Source organism: Rhipicephalus microplus, chromosome 1, assembly GCF_043290135.1.
Source record: "Rhipicephalus microplus isolate Deutch F79 chromosome 1, USDA_Rmic, whole genome shotgun sequence".
Lineage (NCBI taxonomy): Eukaryota > Metazoa > Arthropoda > Arachnida > Ixodida > Ixodidae > Rhipicephalus > Rhipicephalus microplus.
Genome location: NC_134700.1, coordinates 215,399,029 through 215,415,080, shown reverse-complemented (window position 1 = coordinate 215,415,080; position 16,052 = coordinate 215,399,029). Strand labels below are relative to the sequence as shown.

Here is a 16,052-nt window from a genome sequence, read left to right as displayed (position 1 = left end):
TTCAGAAATTTACTAATTTGCCGAATTCCCAAAACTGCCCTTTATGGCATTTTCAATAAACTACCACAACAGGAACGACTGCCTAGCCATTTCTTGCTAAAATTATTCCCTATCCAAATGTGGTATTTCGGCATTCATCTATCGATCTAGTTCATCCTGTTTGAGATTATTGATTTACAGCTTATATTTATATTTGTCTAATGTAATCATTTCTTAATCTGTGTTTATACATGACCCATTTATTCCTAACGTTTCATCTTAATTCATATATTTGCGCCCTTACACAGACCACCGGATTACAATGCTGGTACTCGCAGTGCCCCCCCCCCCCAAAAAAAAAAAAAGGGCACAAGCAAGCTGCGCCAGCTCGCGCCGTTCTTGTGGTCCTTCTTGTGAATTCCCGTAATTATTTCAGGTGCGCAAGCATACTCATGATTTCTACACGAACCCATAGGTAACTGGAACTTCTATAACAGACCATCGTATTTTCCATGGTGATGACTTGATACTGGGATAACCGTCGACAACGAAATAAATGCCAGCCCCTGTGCACGAGCGTCGGCAGCAGGGTACCAAATGGCACTTGCCCCCTCATTCCACATCAGCACTTGCTCCACCAAGCAACGCTTTCCCCCTCCCCCAACCACGGTGTAACACGGGTTCTCACTCCCCGAAACAAAATTATGACGGAGCTCATGTCCAGAGGCGTAGTCAGCACGGGATGGCACACCAAATCCGTGTCCCCCCCCCCCCCCCCAAATTTTGTTTTCCCACCAGCGTAAAGTGAAACACGATTTTTTTCAAGAAGGTGCCCCATCTGACATCAAAAAGACGCTCCCCCCCCCCCCCCCCCCCATTTTTTCCCGAAAAAAAAAAAATTCTGGCTACGCGCGCCTGCTCATGCCCCTATGGCGAACGACGAGTGAAATAACGGCATCAACGCAGTGCATTCCATAGGCGTGCGCTGGTTTCCCCATCTAGGGGGAGGGGAAGGTTCGTCGCACCCATAATGCGTGCGTAGGGCTAGCGACTTAATGAAGGGTTCCCCTTCAACACCCTCTGTGCCCCTCGTTCACACGACTCTAAAGCTGGAGTAGGGCTACCACTTGACCACGTTCCCCATCAGTTGCACATAACTGCCTCCTCCAACTCTTGAAATTTTGGTCGTCTTGTAGTTCAGCAGAGTGACTTGTTCATTCCTAAAGTAGCTTATGGCACGAAAAAAACACGAGATACGGACAAACGCCCTTCTATTCGTTTCTAGGAAAGGGAGGGGGCTCATGCCCTGTACCCGCCACTTGAACTTGGTCAGGTGCGCCGGCTAGAACCGTGACTGTCGTGGGTTGTTCCACAGCTCTCAAACTTGCCGTGCTCTGCGGATATAGCCAATACAGCTGCAAAGTGGGCCTTAATACTTTCTTAAGATATGAACTGTACAGTAAATATCCGAATATGTTCATCCCGGCCGACTCAAATAAAAACGCGTGCCATGATCGAGAAGCGTGAATTTAGTGTTAGTTCTGTTGTCATACCACGCGGCACCACGTCCACTTAAAGCGATTGCCTCATTTGGCGCGTGCAATGAATTCGTCGCGCTGCTCACAACGGCTTCACATTGTAAATAATGAACAAGCTACCCAATAAAAAATGGAAAAGCCACACATACACGGAGCGACATGCAAAACAAGTAAACCGAGCCTTCATCCCGAATTGCTATTTAATTGACCGCGCCCCGCCGCGGTGGTCTAGTGGCTAATGTACTCGGCTGCTGACCCGCAGGTCACGGGATCGAATCCCGGCTGCGGCGGCTACATGGAGGCGGAAATGTTGTAGGCCCGTGTGCTCAGTATTGGGTGCACGTTAAAGAACCCCAGGTGGTCGAAATTTCCGGAGCCCTCCACTACGGCGTCCCTCATAATCACACGGTGGTTTTGGGACGTTAAACCCGACAAATCAATCAATTGAATCGACCGCGGCTGCTAGCTTTACCAGGATCCCGTTCCTCTCGCAGCAACTCCCGCGCATGTCACTCATTCGTTGTAGCATATCGATTCGAATGCGCAGTCGACGTGGCTCACAGCAAGGCAACCTTGCGCGCGTTTCGGCGTTTGTCCACCGTTACGTCGGTCAACGCGCACTCCGTTCGACCATTCATGCAACCGAAACTACCAAAACTGTATGGAATTGAACACTCGCCTGTCGCAGACCCAGTAGACCCTCTCGCCTCGGCGCTTGTTCTGTAGATATCGATAGCCGTCGAGCAGCATGGTGACCATGCCTTTGCTCGTTTCGGAGTACGACGGCATGCCCGTCGGCGACACATCCATGGCGATGACGGCACGGTGTCTAGCGAACGTTGCAGGCTGACAGACGAGGTTTTTCGCGGAACTTCAATCGGTGCGGCGTGCCGAGCGGCAGACGCGACTCGTGCTCCGGCCGCCTCCCCTTCACGAGGCCGTTGGATTCGACCGGTCGCTTTATCGACAGCTAGCGTCGATAAAAGTGCGACCCGGTCGATAAGGCGGCGAGCGCGATCTGTTCCCGACATACCGCGAGCACGTACGACGCGGCGAAACTAATCACGCGTCGCGCACAGCCAGGGCTGCCATACAATGCGGGGGAATTGATTTGATTGATTGATTTCTGGGGTTTAACGTCCCAAAACCACCATATGATTATGAGAGACGCCGTAGTGGAGGGCTCCGGAAATTTAGACCACCTGGGGTTCTTTAACGTGATGCGGGGGACAACTCGAACAGGCTTTTCCCATTCGTTTTCACCGAACGCAAGACTCGCGGCCCGAACCGACCGTTTACTTTAACAGTCGGTCTAGACCTTTGATGCCGGTACGATTCAGAATTAAAGCACCGAATTTCACGCTATTTCATTATTTTACTGCATTAGGTTCACGTCCCCAACATATCTGGCGGTGAACGTAACCTTTAACGACAAGAACAACAAAAAAATAGGATGAGTGAGGTAATGCTCGACGGAACAAAGGTCAGATATTGCCCACTATCTGCACCAACACATGCCTGAGCACTCCTTATCTTAAAGTGCGCTTATGTAAACACACACATTTAGCTCTGCTGGTGATGATCAGGTCGTGAACGAGTCTACAAAGAACACGTGGCCTGCAGCGACAATTTTTCTAAAATGCGCCGTTATAGCGCAGCTATCCGCACTTTATTATTCAAAGGCGGCTCTCCCTCTGGTTTCGCTCTTTCCTTCGCTATGCTCCGTCCCCTTATCACCATGTGCCGACCAACATGAAGAGAAATACGGAGGAGAAAAGTGTGTGTTGGGCTGAGTTACCGCGTGCAGTCCGAACCCGTTTTCCTTTCACAAATCACCGAGGGCGCACGCGTACCTGCTAGCAAAACAGTTTTTGTTCGACCAATCAGAAGCGCCCGCCCCTGATGACGTCACCAGACCACTCTTGTGACCTCACGGCGAGCGCCGGGAATAATGGCAATGCCTGGGGAGGTACATGAAACCATTTTTATTATTACACCAGTGTTGCTGCCGCGTTTGGCGTCGTTGATCGTGACAGTATTCCGAAATTTATGCCCGTGTTTATCTGAAATGTTAAAAAAAAGTATCAGTGGCGCTTTCGGGGCCTTTGAAAGCCATTTGTACCCCTTACTCTCCCTCCCAGCAGGCTACCACACAAGAGGCTACCACACAACACGAGCCCACGCATGCCACCTGTTAGCCTGCTGTATTCAGTGCTCACAATTAACTGCTTATGGCCGTAACTTTCTTCTTTTAAGAAAGATTTCTTCTTTTCAAGAAATTGAAAAGAAGGAATCTAGATGGGCTTTCTGGTGGAAGCAAGACTTATCTCTTCCACTATATTACTATACCAGAACAGTGCCACTTCAATGGTGACTTAGGATAATGTGAAGTCAAATTTCTTCACAGATGTGCACTGTTGAAACTTGTTTCCACTGTTTCAGAGCAGTGAGAGTGTCGAACAACACAAAGACCTTGAAAAGATGCTTGAAGAGCTTGCACCGTCAATCTCACCATTGTAGGCTGGCTTCTTTTGCTCTGAGCAAACCTACACACATTTCGTAACGGAGGCACACACTTCGTAAGAGGCAAACACGCTTTGTACTTTGTTATTACAATGCATTCAAACATATGTCACACAAGATGCTATAGTGGTGTAGGGGAGCCCTGAACTGTCACGCACATGGTGCGTTTATATAAGCACACATACAAATACTAGATAACCACTTAATGTAAAAAAAAAAACAAGAAATTCTGATGTGACAGTAATGTGTCGTGCATAAATCAAGGGAAGCAACAGCATGTTCAAAACGATCACATTTATTAAAAATCCAATTTATCCCAAAAAAGCAAGACAAGTTCTCATACAGCAGTATACACAGACTTTGTGCCTGTTTTTGTAGACAAATTCAGCAAAGCTGTTCTGAAATGATGATGAGTTATGAAAAACATGTTTTCAATTACACATACAAACACGCACACACAGAAAGTGTCAAATACTGATTTTGTCAACACAATGGTGGATAGCTTGACATGATGATTGACACACACTTTTAAAAACATTGCGCTGACAAAGATTAGTGACTTCACGTACCTATTAAATGCACGCAACACTTGGCATCTTAAACTTGGCAGCCCTAAACAAAAACCTCCACATTAATCTTTTTATATTGAACAACAGAATCATCGAAGCTCGGACATTAGAATAAACATGAGTTGTGAACTAAATCAGGAAAATAAATAAAGAATAGTCATCAATAACAACAAAAAAGCACATTAAAAAAAACTAGCATTACAACTGCTTTCTGAAGGGCCTGTGCAACCTAAGACCTTGACATGTTAGAATATGCTGTATTAAAAATATGTGTTTAGGGTCTTTGCACAAAAGACAAAGCATATTGCACTAAAAAAAAAGCAAGCATGAGGCAAAAAAAAATGTCACTGACTGCACATGAACTGGTTTTAATTCACAGGTCACGAGATATAGGGTACCATCACAGACACTCATATTAATATACAAAAAAGCAGGGTTCTGAAAATAACGAAACACAGAGATGACATGCTTCTGTAATTGCCAGCTATTTACTATTAACCGAAGACGCCTTAACTTAAAATCGAGCAAAATATAAAGAGAGTGCTGAAAAAGTTGCTAAAATCATGCAACGTGATGCAATAAGTCCAAAGAAGATTGGCATCAATATGAGGGCACCAATACGAGCTTGTAGTCTAAAAATTCACAATTGTACAAACACTCGCAGGACCGTAAAAAAAAAAAAAAGAGCACATAACCATAACTGCGAAAGACCATGAAGTGTTGTCGTAAACAGTTTTAGCACCCCCAAAGTGCCAGAAGATAGACCAAATCAGTGGCTTTAAAAAAGGACCAGTCCAATGACAGTCACAAATTTCCACCTACCCAATTGGTAGAGGCCTAATATATAAAACCAGAATTGCTACAAGCTTTTTTTCTACATGAAAAACAAAAACAAAACAAACATGCTGCAAAACCAATGCAACCTATTAGAAAAAAAACAACAAAAGATGACAAGGGAGGTGACCTGACTTACAAATGAAGGTGGCCATAGACTGCACGTCGTGCTGCCTCACTCATAATGCAGCACAAAGTGATTACCCAGATGCAGAAGTGAATGTGCTCAAACAGTGAAATACTGAACACCATGGGCACTTCTAGGAAATGCGAGCTATACCAAGAGCGTCCCGAAGCATGAAATCACGCAAGGCCCAGAGGGCATTGACAGCATTGCCATGGCTGCCAACACCATTGCCTAGCCAGTGGGTGGGCAGGCGGCTAGCATCATAGACAGGCGTATTTTCCTTTGTGGCTTTGAGCTGGGCGTCCCAGTTGGTCACATGTTTACTGTCAGGCTGCAAGTTTTCAATGTACCTGCAAACAAAGTGGCACATTTAGTGAGTACTAAACCTTTCCGATTCTGGTTAAAGAAAAGGTTAATTTTGACATTAGGAATCACAATGGTTTTCACCATAGTACCATATCTTCTCGCATACAGCCTGCACAGAAAATACATATAGTTCAGAGCTGAAGTTGTGGTGCAAGCTACACACAGGGGTGCGTCACGTGTGAGAAAACACGGCAATCAAAGGTCTTCGAAACCCAGGTAGGATATCTACATAGTCTTGTCACTCACGTAAGTGACATTCAGCGGACATAATATACATTCTAATCTCATTATAACAAAATCACATATGCCACGAAAATACTTTGTTATATCCAAAAATTTATTATAAACAATTATTTGTTAAACTATCTATGCCAAAGCTATTAGTCACTTTGTTATAACTGATAATTGCTTATATTGAGGTATGAGTATAGTAGAAAGCAAACGAAATGTCAAACTTGAGACACAGAGAATGTTGCATTTAATACTGTATTTACTCGCGTAATCCTCGCACTTGCATAATTCTTGCACCCCCACATTGCCCTACAAAAATACGATTTCTTTTTTTCCTCGAGTAATTATCGCACCCCCGAAAATTGCCACAATATTGTCGTCTGCTCGATCTAGCCACTGATCTAGTGCACACCACCTGGCGCCATCTCTTAAGCATCAAGCCTACTATTATTGCACGGAGGTTCAATTCAATTCAAGCCAAACCAAAGTGGCAAGCGCGCGTTGCGGCATGTTTTGTATGCTGTGTCAGTAAACTTGTCACATTATGGGGCGATACTGAAGCTACACGGCTGCTCTCAAGTTGAAAGTGATTGACCATGCACTAAACAACAGCAACAGGGCCGCCGGTATGCACTTCGGAGTCAACGAGTTTTGTGTTTGCTACTGGTGACGGCAGCTGAAAGCCACCAAAGACGCGGTGGGCCTGCCATGTGCCCAAGACTGGAATTGATGGTGAACTTTATTTCTTCAGAAGGAAACTGCCGACGATGCTGTTAAATAGCCATCAGCCCAGTACTGACGTCCTACGCTTACCTTTGGAGGGCTCCTGTTGAGGGACGAACACTATTGCTACACCCGCAATGCCCACAAGCTTTGCGTATGGTGTTCTGATTCTGGACTATTTGCTTGCGCTTTTTGTGTCCTAAATAAATCTTGCCTTGTGTTGAACTTGTGCTTTTATTGTTGAAGTAAGTTATAATTAGTACTTCTCAAAGCTTGCTTTTGCTGGTGAGAGAATCCCAATTTGCGGCTACTTTGTTTTTGTTTTTTGCTCTGTACATTTTCATGGAAAGTTTTCACCATGTAATTCTCGCACCCCCAACTTTGCATCGGTTTTCTGCCCCAAAAAAGTGTGAGGGTTATGCGAGTAAATACGGTAAAGATGCACCCAAGAATATTTTTCGGAGTGGAAGGCCTGATTAGGTGCTGTATAGCAACAACAATGGCGTGCTGAATATGTCCTTGCTTGCATCATGGTAGTACAAGCGCACCAAATGTAAAGCTTGGAACCGAGCTAATCTTGAATTTAATAAAGACGTGTTTAAGAACATTTTTCGGGTAGGAAGGTCAAATATGGTGCTGCAAAGCAACAACAATGGTGTGCTGAATATGTCCTCGTTTGTTTCAAGGGCAGGTCTACAGGATCACACAAAAACTAGGGCACCCGACGTAACAGACAAAGAAACACTGACACACCTAGAATAGTGTTTATGTGCAATACCCCCCCCCCCCCTTCACATTTTCTCTTGAATGCGAGTCTACATTTCAGTGGCATGGAAAGAAAATTTTTATGGAGGGGAGGGAATGGGGGAGTGTCAGCCAACCTTCACGCATGTTCTTGCACATGTATGTATGTGTGCATGTTTGTTTACTTGACCAGCGTGTCATATTCGTCAAACCATCTTACCGTCCCATACTAATTTTGGTTCACAGCAAGTGAAGGGGGTGATCACGAGAGCACCCACACGTAAGCGACCGGCCGGCCGGACAGACAGACAGATAAATAGATAGACACAAAACGTGCTTGCAGTACGCAAAAAAATGTTTTGCATTTAATAATAATAAACAAGCTTTCCTGCAGCAAAAGTGACTGTGCCTGTTTATATGCGAGCACACAGCCTTTCTTTCCAGTGATCACTTGTGTGTGACTTCTTGGTGAAACTTCGATTCCTTCATAAAGCGAGCTAAGAGTGCCATACAAAAAATTTACAGACACCAATGATCACCTGCTTCGCACTATAAAACAACACTAGAAATTATTTTCATATTCCGACCGTTGACTTGACTCTCCACTATAGAAAGTCATCCAAAATATTGTTTAAGAAATTCATCATTCACCAGTCGAAAACTAGAAAAAGAATTTTTGAGAAAAGTTATCATCATTAGGTAGTGACTTTTCACCAAAACTGACGACATAGAACATATCCTATTAACACCACGAAAAATAATGTAAACAGCCAGCCCTGTATTTTCCATTCAAGCACCGGTTCCGTTTACCTGATTTCCGTTTACTGAGCAACTACTGTAGTGTGCCATTCGAACAATAATTCTGTTTACTCTGTTTTCGTTTACTGAAAGTCTAATGTAATGTATCATTCAAGCAGTGGTTCTGTTTACCTGACTTAAGTTTACTGAGAGTCTACTGTAATGTTCCATCAATGTAATGGTTCTGTTTACCTGATTTCTGTTTACTGTAATGTGCCATTCAAGAAGCTGTTCCGTTTACCTGAATCCCTTTTAATGATGGTTTACTGTAATGTCCCAATGAAACAACCATTCCGTTTACGGTTTTCGTTTAATGATAGTCAACTGTAATGTTTCATTCAAACAGCAGTTCCGTTTACCTGAATTACGTTTACCGAGAGTGTACTGTGATGCTCCACTCAAGCGGCTATTCCGTTTACCTGACTTCCGTTTACTCTAATATGTTCCATTTAAGAAGCAGTTCGGTTTACCTAAATTTCTTTTACCGAGAGTATATTGTAATGCCCCACTGAAGCAGCGATTCCGTTTACCTGATTTTCGTTTACTGAAAGTTTACAGTAATGTACTACCATTCAAGCGACGATCCCGTTTACCCAATTTTCGTTTACTGAAAGTCTATTGTACTGTACCATTCAAGAAGTGGTTCCATTTACCTGATTTCCATTTACTATGCTATTTTTTTTTCAAGCAGCAATTCCGTTTACCCTACTTCTGTTTACTGAGTTTACTGTAATATTCCACCAAGTAGCGGTACTGTATACCTGATTTCCGTTTACTATAATGTGCCATTCATGAAACGTATCCATTTAACTAAATTCCTTTTACTGAGAGTTTAATATAATGTCCCCACTGAAGCAATGATTTTGTATACCTGATTTTCGTTTACTGTAATGCGCCATTCATGAAATGGTTCCGTTTAACTAAATTCCTTTTACTGAAAGTTTACTGTAATGTCCCCACAAATGCAACGATTCCGTATACCCGATTTTCATTTACTGTAATGTGCCATTCAAGTAGCAGTACCGTTTACCTGATTTCTGTTTACAATAATGCTTCATTCAAGCAACGATTCCGTTTACCCTACTTCAGTTTACCGAGTCTACTTTCCATCCAAGTAGCGGTTCTGTATACCGGATTTTAGTTTACTGATAGTAAACTGTAATGTTCCATTCAAGCAGCAGTTTTGTTTATCTGACTTCTGTTTACTGATAGTCCACTGTAATGCTCCATTCAAGCAGCGATTTCGTTTACCTGATTTACGTTTACTGAGAGTCAACTGTAGTATACAGTAGACTCTGAATACATGGAGATCGGGTAAATGGAACCGTTGCTAGAATGAAACAAGTGATTTTGACAAGTTTGGTTTTATTCTTGCATTCTGCACTGCTGTTGATCTTTCAGTAAGTGGAACTCCTGTTGTACAGAACATTTTTTGGTGGTTCCTTTAGGTTCCACTTAAAGAGAGTCCACTGTACTTGAATATCCATTCTTTTCATCAAACAGACACAAATAAAAAATAATGCTGAACAGTGACATTCGCCCAGCCTAAATGATGCTAAGCCAGCTTTGACAAAATGTTCAGGTTCCGAGTAAAATGAGACAAAGAATGGCACTACAATCATGCTTTAGCTTACTATTCGGAGTGCTAATTGCTGGCTACTGAGAAAAAGCCAAAGTTTCAATGACACAGAAAAAATGTAGACAAAAGAGAGGAGACAGGGCTGATGAAGCACATTTACCCCCTCAAGCATTTACTCTCTATGTTCTTTCAAAACATACATTCAGACTTACATTCAAAAAACACATTATGTACTTATCAGCGCCAAATGAAACCCAAACAGCAGCAAGCCTTCGTGATGGTATAGAGCACACCGTCCACTTATCACTACGAACAGGACCGCATATATGCACAAAGCTGCCGAACAGGATGTGCGCACCTGTCAATGAAGATTACTGGACGGCCCACACTACACTATCGAAAAGGCTCCCCGCTGTTCGGGTTTCATTTGACGCTGATAGTACATCGAGGTGATTACAAGACTAGATAGTCACCTTATGTATGCATAGGTATGGAGCAGCTTGTGTGGGTGAGGAGGTGGAGCCACAAAGATTGGTTCCAAGGTCCGCTCTGGAGGCGGTGGTGGCAATCCAGGAGCTGCATTGCACAAGTGGCAAGTAAAAAGTGCACAATACTTTATTATCACGAAAAAACGATACAGCGTGCTTCGTGCTACCAGCACAAACCAGCCATATACTTTGAGGCAGCAAATATATGAGGTACAAGCTGTATAACCATCAAACACTGTCTGATATTGAACGCCTCTTTAGGAAGCTTTTGATGTGAAAGCAGTATATTTACCGCGCAGCTGACCCACGCTCGTAATTTAAGCTTGCTTTCACTACATACTACTTGAATTATTTAAGATGGAACGACTATGCTCCCAAAATTGTGCACTATTACATACGTATACACTCAAACTCCGCTACAATAAAATTTCCGCTTCAACAAATGTTTTTCGATTCCCCCCCCCGCTTCCCATAGGCTCTAATGTATTAAAACTTTTCCTACAACGAACCAGTTCAATAAAATTACCCGGGCACGAGCTACTGGACCAGTCACAAATCGAACCACGCTAACTAGTAAATCGAAGTGACAACACTTTTTATCTTTAAAAATGACCAGAAAAAAAAAAAAGAAAAGTACCCATGACAGCACCTGTTTTGCATTTTTTTTCCTCGCATTGTCTAACAGGAAATTGTTACGAGCTGACCCGCATTCAGAGTCTACATTAGGCATGTTCTTTGTTCTGACAGCTAAAGTGAGCGTAAATGCACCAAAGTTGAGCTAAGTTAAGTAACCCCCCTAAATGCTGCAAAACCATGACACCATAGGGGATGCCATTATTTGTGATTGACGATGATGCTCTGCAGCATTCCATGAAACGCAGAGTTACGCCATGAAAGCTTGCGAGCTTGCGAGCTTGACCAGCCGATGCCGAGCCGAAGCCGTGCTGAATCCACATGTTTGATATTGGCTGCTGGCTCGTCTTTCTTTTTTTACACCTGTTCTGTGGTGGTAGCAGTGTTAGTCCTGGTTAGTCCCCACCTCGTCTCGTTAGCTCGGTAGATCAGTAGTCCAGCACCTTGTTAGCTCTGACCTGCGTACTTATTTTCCCTCAGTCTATGGCAGCAAGGGCTTGCAGCAGAGCCACATAATAAAAAGCGGTAATTTCTTTCGCTGGAGTAGAAATCGAAAATAACTACCATGGTAGCAGCAGGACGAAAAAAGGGATGTATCGCCGAGGAATATTGTATCTCGCCGAGCTAGCTGCCGACAATAGTGAATTCCGAAGGGAGCATCTTAAATGCACTAGCGTCGGGCACATCTGCCCAACAGAAGAAGACGACGCAGCCAGCCCATGAAGAGCTTGACAAGGCAGTGTACGCCTGGTTTTGTGAAATGAAGGCTAAGAAGATACTGATCAGCGGTAAGTAGCCTAATTCAGCAGAAAGCACTGAACTATGCCTGCCTGCATTTTAGGCATCAATGAAAACTTCAAGGCAACTTCCGGGTGGCTCAACCGACATAAGGAGCACCATGAAATCATCGAGGAGGTGCTGTTTGGAGTGCACTTCTGCAGACTGCGACAGTGCATCATCGTGCATTGTGTCGTACACGCTGCTGACATCGTAGAGAAGTATGCTACGTCCGACCTGTACAATGCGGATGAGACCGGGCTCTTCTACGAAATGCTACCAGCAATTACGCTTGATTTTAAAGGCAAACAGTGCCATAGATGTAAGCAGAGCAAAAAGCGAGCCACCGTGTTGCTCTGTGCAAAAACAGACGGGTTCGACAAACGGCCTCTTTTCGTTATCAGCAAGAGCGCCAAACCGCAGTGCTTCAACAGCACGAAAAACCTGTCAGTGAAGTACATTGCCAGCAACTGTTCATGAATGACAAGGGCCATTTTCACTGACTGAATCGTTGTGTTTGACAACCACATGAAAAAGCAAGACCGCAGTGTCTGCTATGCTGGATCATGGCTCAGCACATCGCCTGGACAGCAATGTCAAGCTAACGAATGTTGCAGTGAAGTTTTTTTCGCCATACTGCACGTTACTGATTCAGCCTTTCGATCAACGCGTCATCAATACCTTAAAGTACGCATACCAATTAAGGCTTCTTCAGCGAATTCTACTGAACACAGGGCATGGCCACGACACCAAAGTTGACTTGTTCACGGCTGTGCAAATGTTGGCCGCCAAATAGGTGTTAACATGACGTGACGTTGTTAAGAACTGTTTTGCACATTCAGGGTTTCAGCCTGAAGAGAGGAACTTGGCCTGAATAGATGAACTTGGCCAGCACAAGTGACAATGTACAAGCTGCTGACGACGTAAGACCGAGGAAAGACACAAAAACAGCCACAGCATAGGCAGCTCTCGAGGATGCCGGCATTGTGCCCGAGAGCGTAGCCCCTATTACGTCACTGCTGACCCGGATGTGATTTTGTACGAGGAGCTGAGCGATGTTGAGATCCATAGGAGTGCTTACGCTGCTACCGCCAACACTGATCAAATGACGCCATCGAATGACGACGCAGCCATGAATGGTGTTCCGGCGGTCCCGAAAGCAGTGACCGCGTCACAGGTCATAGACTCCTTGGACATCTTGCGTCGTTTCCTTGGAGCCCATGATGACGATGTTGACATGCGGTTCCTCACAGAATGTGAGCAGCACATTTTGCCGTTGCTCATGCGAAAGCACAAGCAGTTGAAAATAAGTGATTTTTTAAAATTTTCGAAATAAACTGCTCCCTTATAGGGCCCGTAAACCACCGCCAATATTTTTCAAACAATTAAAGTAAACACGTGCACCGTGTGCAGAATGCTGTCGTGATCAACAATTTTATGCATGGCAGCACAACGAGTCGCCGGCACGTCACAAATTCTAAGAAACAATCCCTACTTCTTTCCGAGCCTTTCCTGCATCCCCGTGGTGCGTAGTTCCAATATCTCTGATGCGCCGATGCAAATATGCTGTCATTGGTCGAGCAAGAGCCTACAGCTTCCAGTCAGTCTGCAAGTAGCTGTCCAGGCTATTTGTTGTTGTTCATCGTGTTGCCCGCGCGCGCGCACCCGCTCACCAATCAGCTACGGAGGTTGTCTGGCACGGCATGTCCCCGTACAGGTGCATCCTGTTGGGGATCCTTTTTGAAGGCATACGTGCAACGCAGGGTCCATACCGACACGATTCGTATAGGCACAGAGGCCGTGGTTCGCCAACAAGCACGCAGCTATAACACAACTGGCGCAGTTGACGGACGGAGCCACAGAAACGAGAAGTAGACAGTGTTTCAAGCAGCGCGTCAGTGATGGCCTACGCCATGCGAAATCGGGAGGGGCAAGGGAGGGGCGCTTGGCAATAGGGCAAAGTTGCTTTGGGACAGGATACCATGGAGGTTAGCACAGGAGAGAGTGAAAGGAGGGATCATCGCTTCAATAATCAAATGCGTCTAACTCCGCTATTAAGACACCGTTTCGAAAAATTGTTACGGGTCTATGTTCGTCGTACACTCGTTTCACCACAACTGAATTTTGACCACCGAGTGGTTTACGGGCCCTTTAAGTGTCGTGCATATCTTTTTCCTTTATTTACCACTTTTTCAACGATAATGGAATTCCCTCTACAACAAAATTTTTTGCAATCCCCTTGAATTTCATTGTAATGGAGTTTGTAACTGTACATGCATGCCAGAAGCTTTACAAAGAATGGTTTTTCTATTGTTATGCAATCTGCTCAAAAACTCGGGGAAACAGTTGTGCTTGAGGGCCTATTGGAGATTGATTTTAAGACCATTGCACATAAGAATTTGTTGTATGGAATTGCTGCTACACCTTCTGACACAAGCAAAATCTCCGACAAACCACTGAGACCTACACTGTATCATGTTACAAAGGGTAGCGACATGTATACCTACTAAAATAAGGCATTTCAGCGCAGGACATAATTTTGCAAAGCTGGCGAAGGGAGGGTCAAGTTCAACTTGCTTTTATCAATATATATTTCCCACTCTTTCAGTGCATAACAGCCACACCAAGTTATTGCTCGTCAATTGCCACATTAGGCCAATAAACAAGTAAACAAAATAATCCATAAGCAAGAGTGGGCTGGCAGATACAAGAAAAAAAACATATTTAAAGATTTACTGCTGAAACAAGGAGGTACAAGCAACTTGGGCTCTATCGGGACCAGTAAATTTTGAGTAAATCTTTGCATAAAATCTGCTCTTGTTCCTGTAGTGTGCTTTATCAATTAATAATCAACTTGAGATGAATCCAATGTCAGAGTACACATCTCGATGTGCCAGCGTGGAAAATTCAAGACGGTGTTGTCAATTATTATATTTTTTTTTTCATTTTAGGCACTGTCTTAGACAACCAAACCTCATAATTGAGCTGACAACTTTTGCGATTGCACTTTAAGTGCTATTGTCGAGCCACTAAGCAAAGCTTCAGTAAGAATGAATAATAAAAAGGCCAGTTAATTACAACACTCGCTATGAAGCAGTACTACGCACACACTGATCAGTCACAACACAAAATCTACAGCATGCAAACATAATGCAGGCACAAACAGCATGCAAAATAAAGCATAAAAACTAACACAACCTTACCAATGACAAGAAGTTGATAAAAAAATGTGTGCAGCTCGCACCAGCTCTGCAATACTGGAAACAATAGCGGTATCTACCAAGTTTTTGCTACAAATACCAATCTCTTGCTATAAGTACTGAGAATGCCTAGGCTTGGTTACCATTCTCCTGTTTCAGTCGGCTCCCAGACTATGCACACATTCCGTAGTTTTAGTGGGAAAATGTTACTAGCTATTACAAGATTTTAGCCATGTGACCAGTTGTTGCGTGGCGACTGCTGTGGATGCGTAGCGGCTACGGAGCTCGGCTGCTGACCCGCAGGTTGTGGGTTCGATCCTGGCCGAGGCAGTTGCATTTCGAAGGAGGGAAAATGAGAGATGCCTGTACATTGTGTGATGTCAGTGCACGTTAAAGAACACCAGGTGGTCAAAATTTCTGGAGCCCTCTACGATGACGTCTCTCACAATCATATTGTGGTTTTGGGACGTAAAACCTCCACAATTTTCATTCGTGGTTACGTGATTTATGGCGTGAACATGTCACATGACTGTCTCTTACGTGATCTTAAGTGATTTTAGCGACATGACCAGTTGTTACATGGTGTTACGCGATTTTAGTCCGTTGACTAGATGTTCAACAATTTTTAGCCTCATGAACTGTGACAAGATTTTACATGATCTTAGTCATGTGATTCATGAGCTGTCAAGCGATTTTATACACAGGAATAGTTGTTATGTGGTTTTAGTCACGTGATTAGATGCTGTGTGATTTTTAGTCACGTGAGTACTTGTTACATGATGCGAGCCATGTGACTAGATCTTGCATGATTTTTAGACACATAACAGACTCGCTCATCGCAGTAATTGCATTCCACGCAGAGCCATTTGGCAGAGGTGTTGGCGCTGCGAAGCAGAAAATGAAGAGGACAAAGTGAGCATGTGCCCACTCATGAGTTGGTGAT

General features: G+C 44.0%; 2 protein-coding genes across 14 annotated transcripts in view; both read right to left on the bottom strand.

Moving 5' to 3' along the window:
- The window catches only part of fbp (fructose-1,6-bisphosphatase), a 29,223-nt gene extending 26,881 nt beyond the window's left edge, over positions 1–2,342 (bottom strand). For both annotated transcript variants that reach the window (XM_075891324.1, XM_075891325.1), the window contains exon 1: positions 2,197–2,342. In XM_075891324.1, coding sequence (XP_075747439.1) covers positions 2,197–2,327 — 131 coding nt within the window. In that variant the 5' untranslated portion in view covers positions 2,328–2,342. The remainder of the gene's footprint in view (positions 1–2,196) is intronic.
- Positions 2,343–5,669: 3,327 nt separating this feature from the next.
- polybromo (protein) overlaps positions 5,670–16,052 on the bottom strand; it is an 86,640-nt gene continuing 76,257 nt past the window's right edge. For all 12 annotated transcript variants that reach the window (XM_075891311.1, XM_075891320.1, XM_075891313.1 and 9 more), the window contains 2 exons: positions 10,485–10,587; positions 5,670–5,920 (listed from right to left, as the gene is read on the bottom strand). In XM_075891311.1, the coding sequence (XP_075747426.1) occupies positions 5,704–5,920; positions 10,485–10,587 (320 nt within the window). In that variant the 3' untranslated portion in view covers positions 5,670–5,703. The remainder of the gene's footprint in view (positions 5,921–10,484; positions 10,588–16,052) is intronic.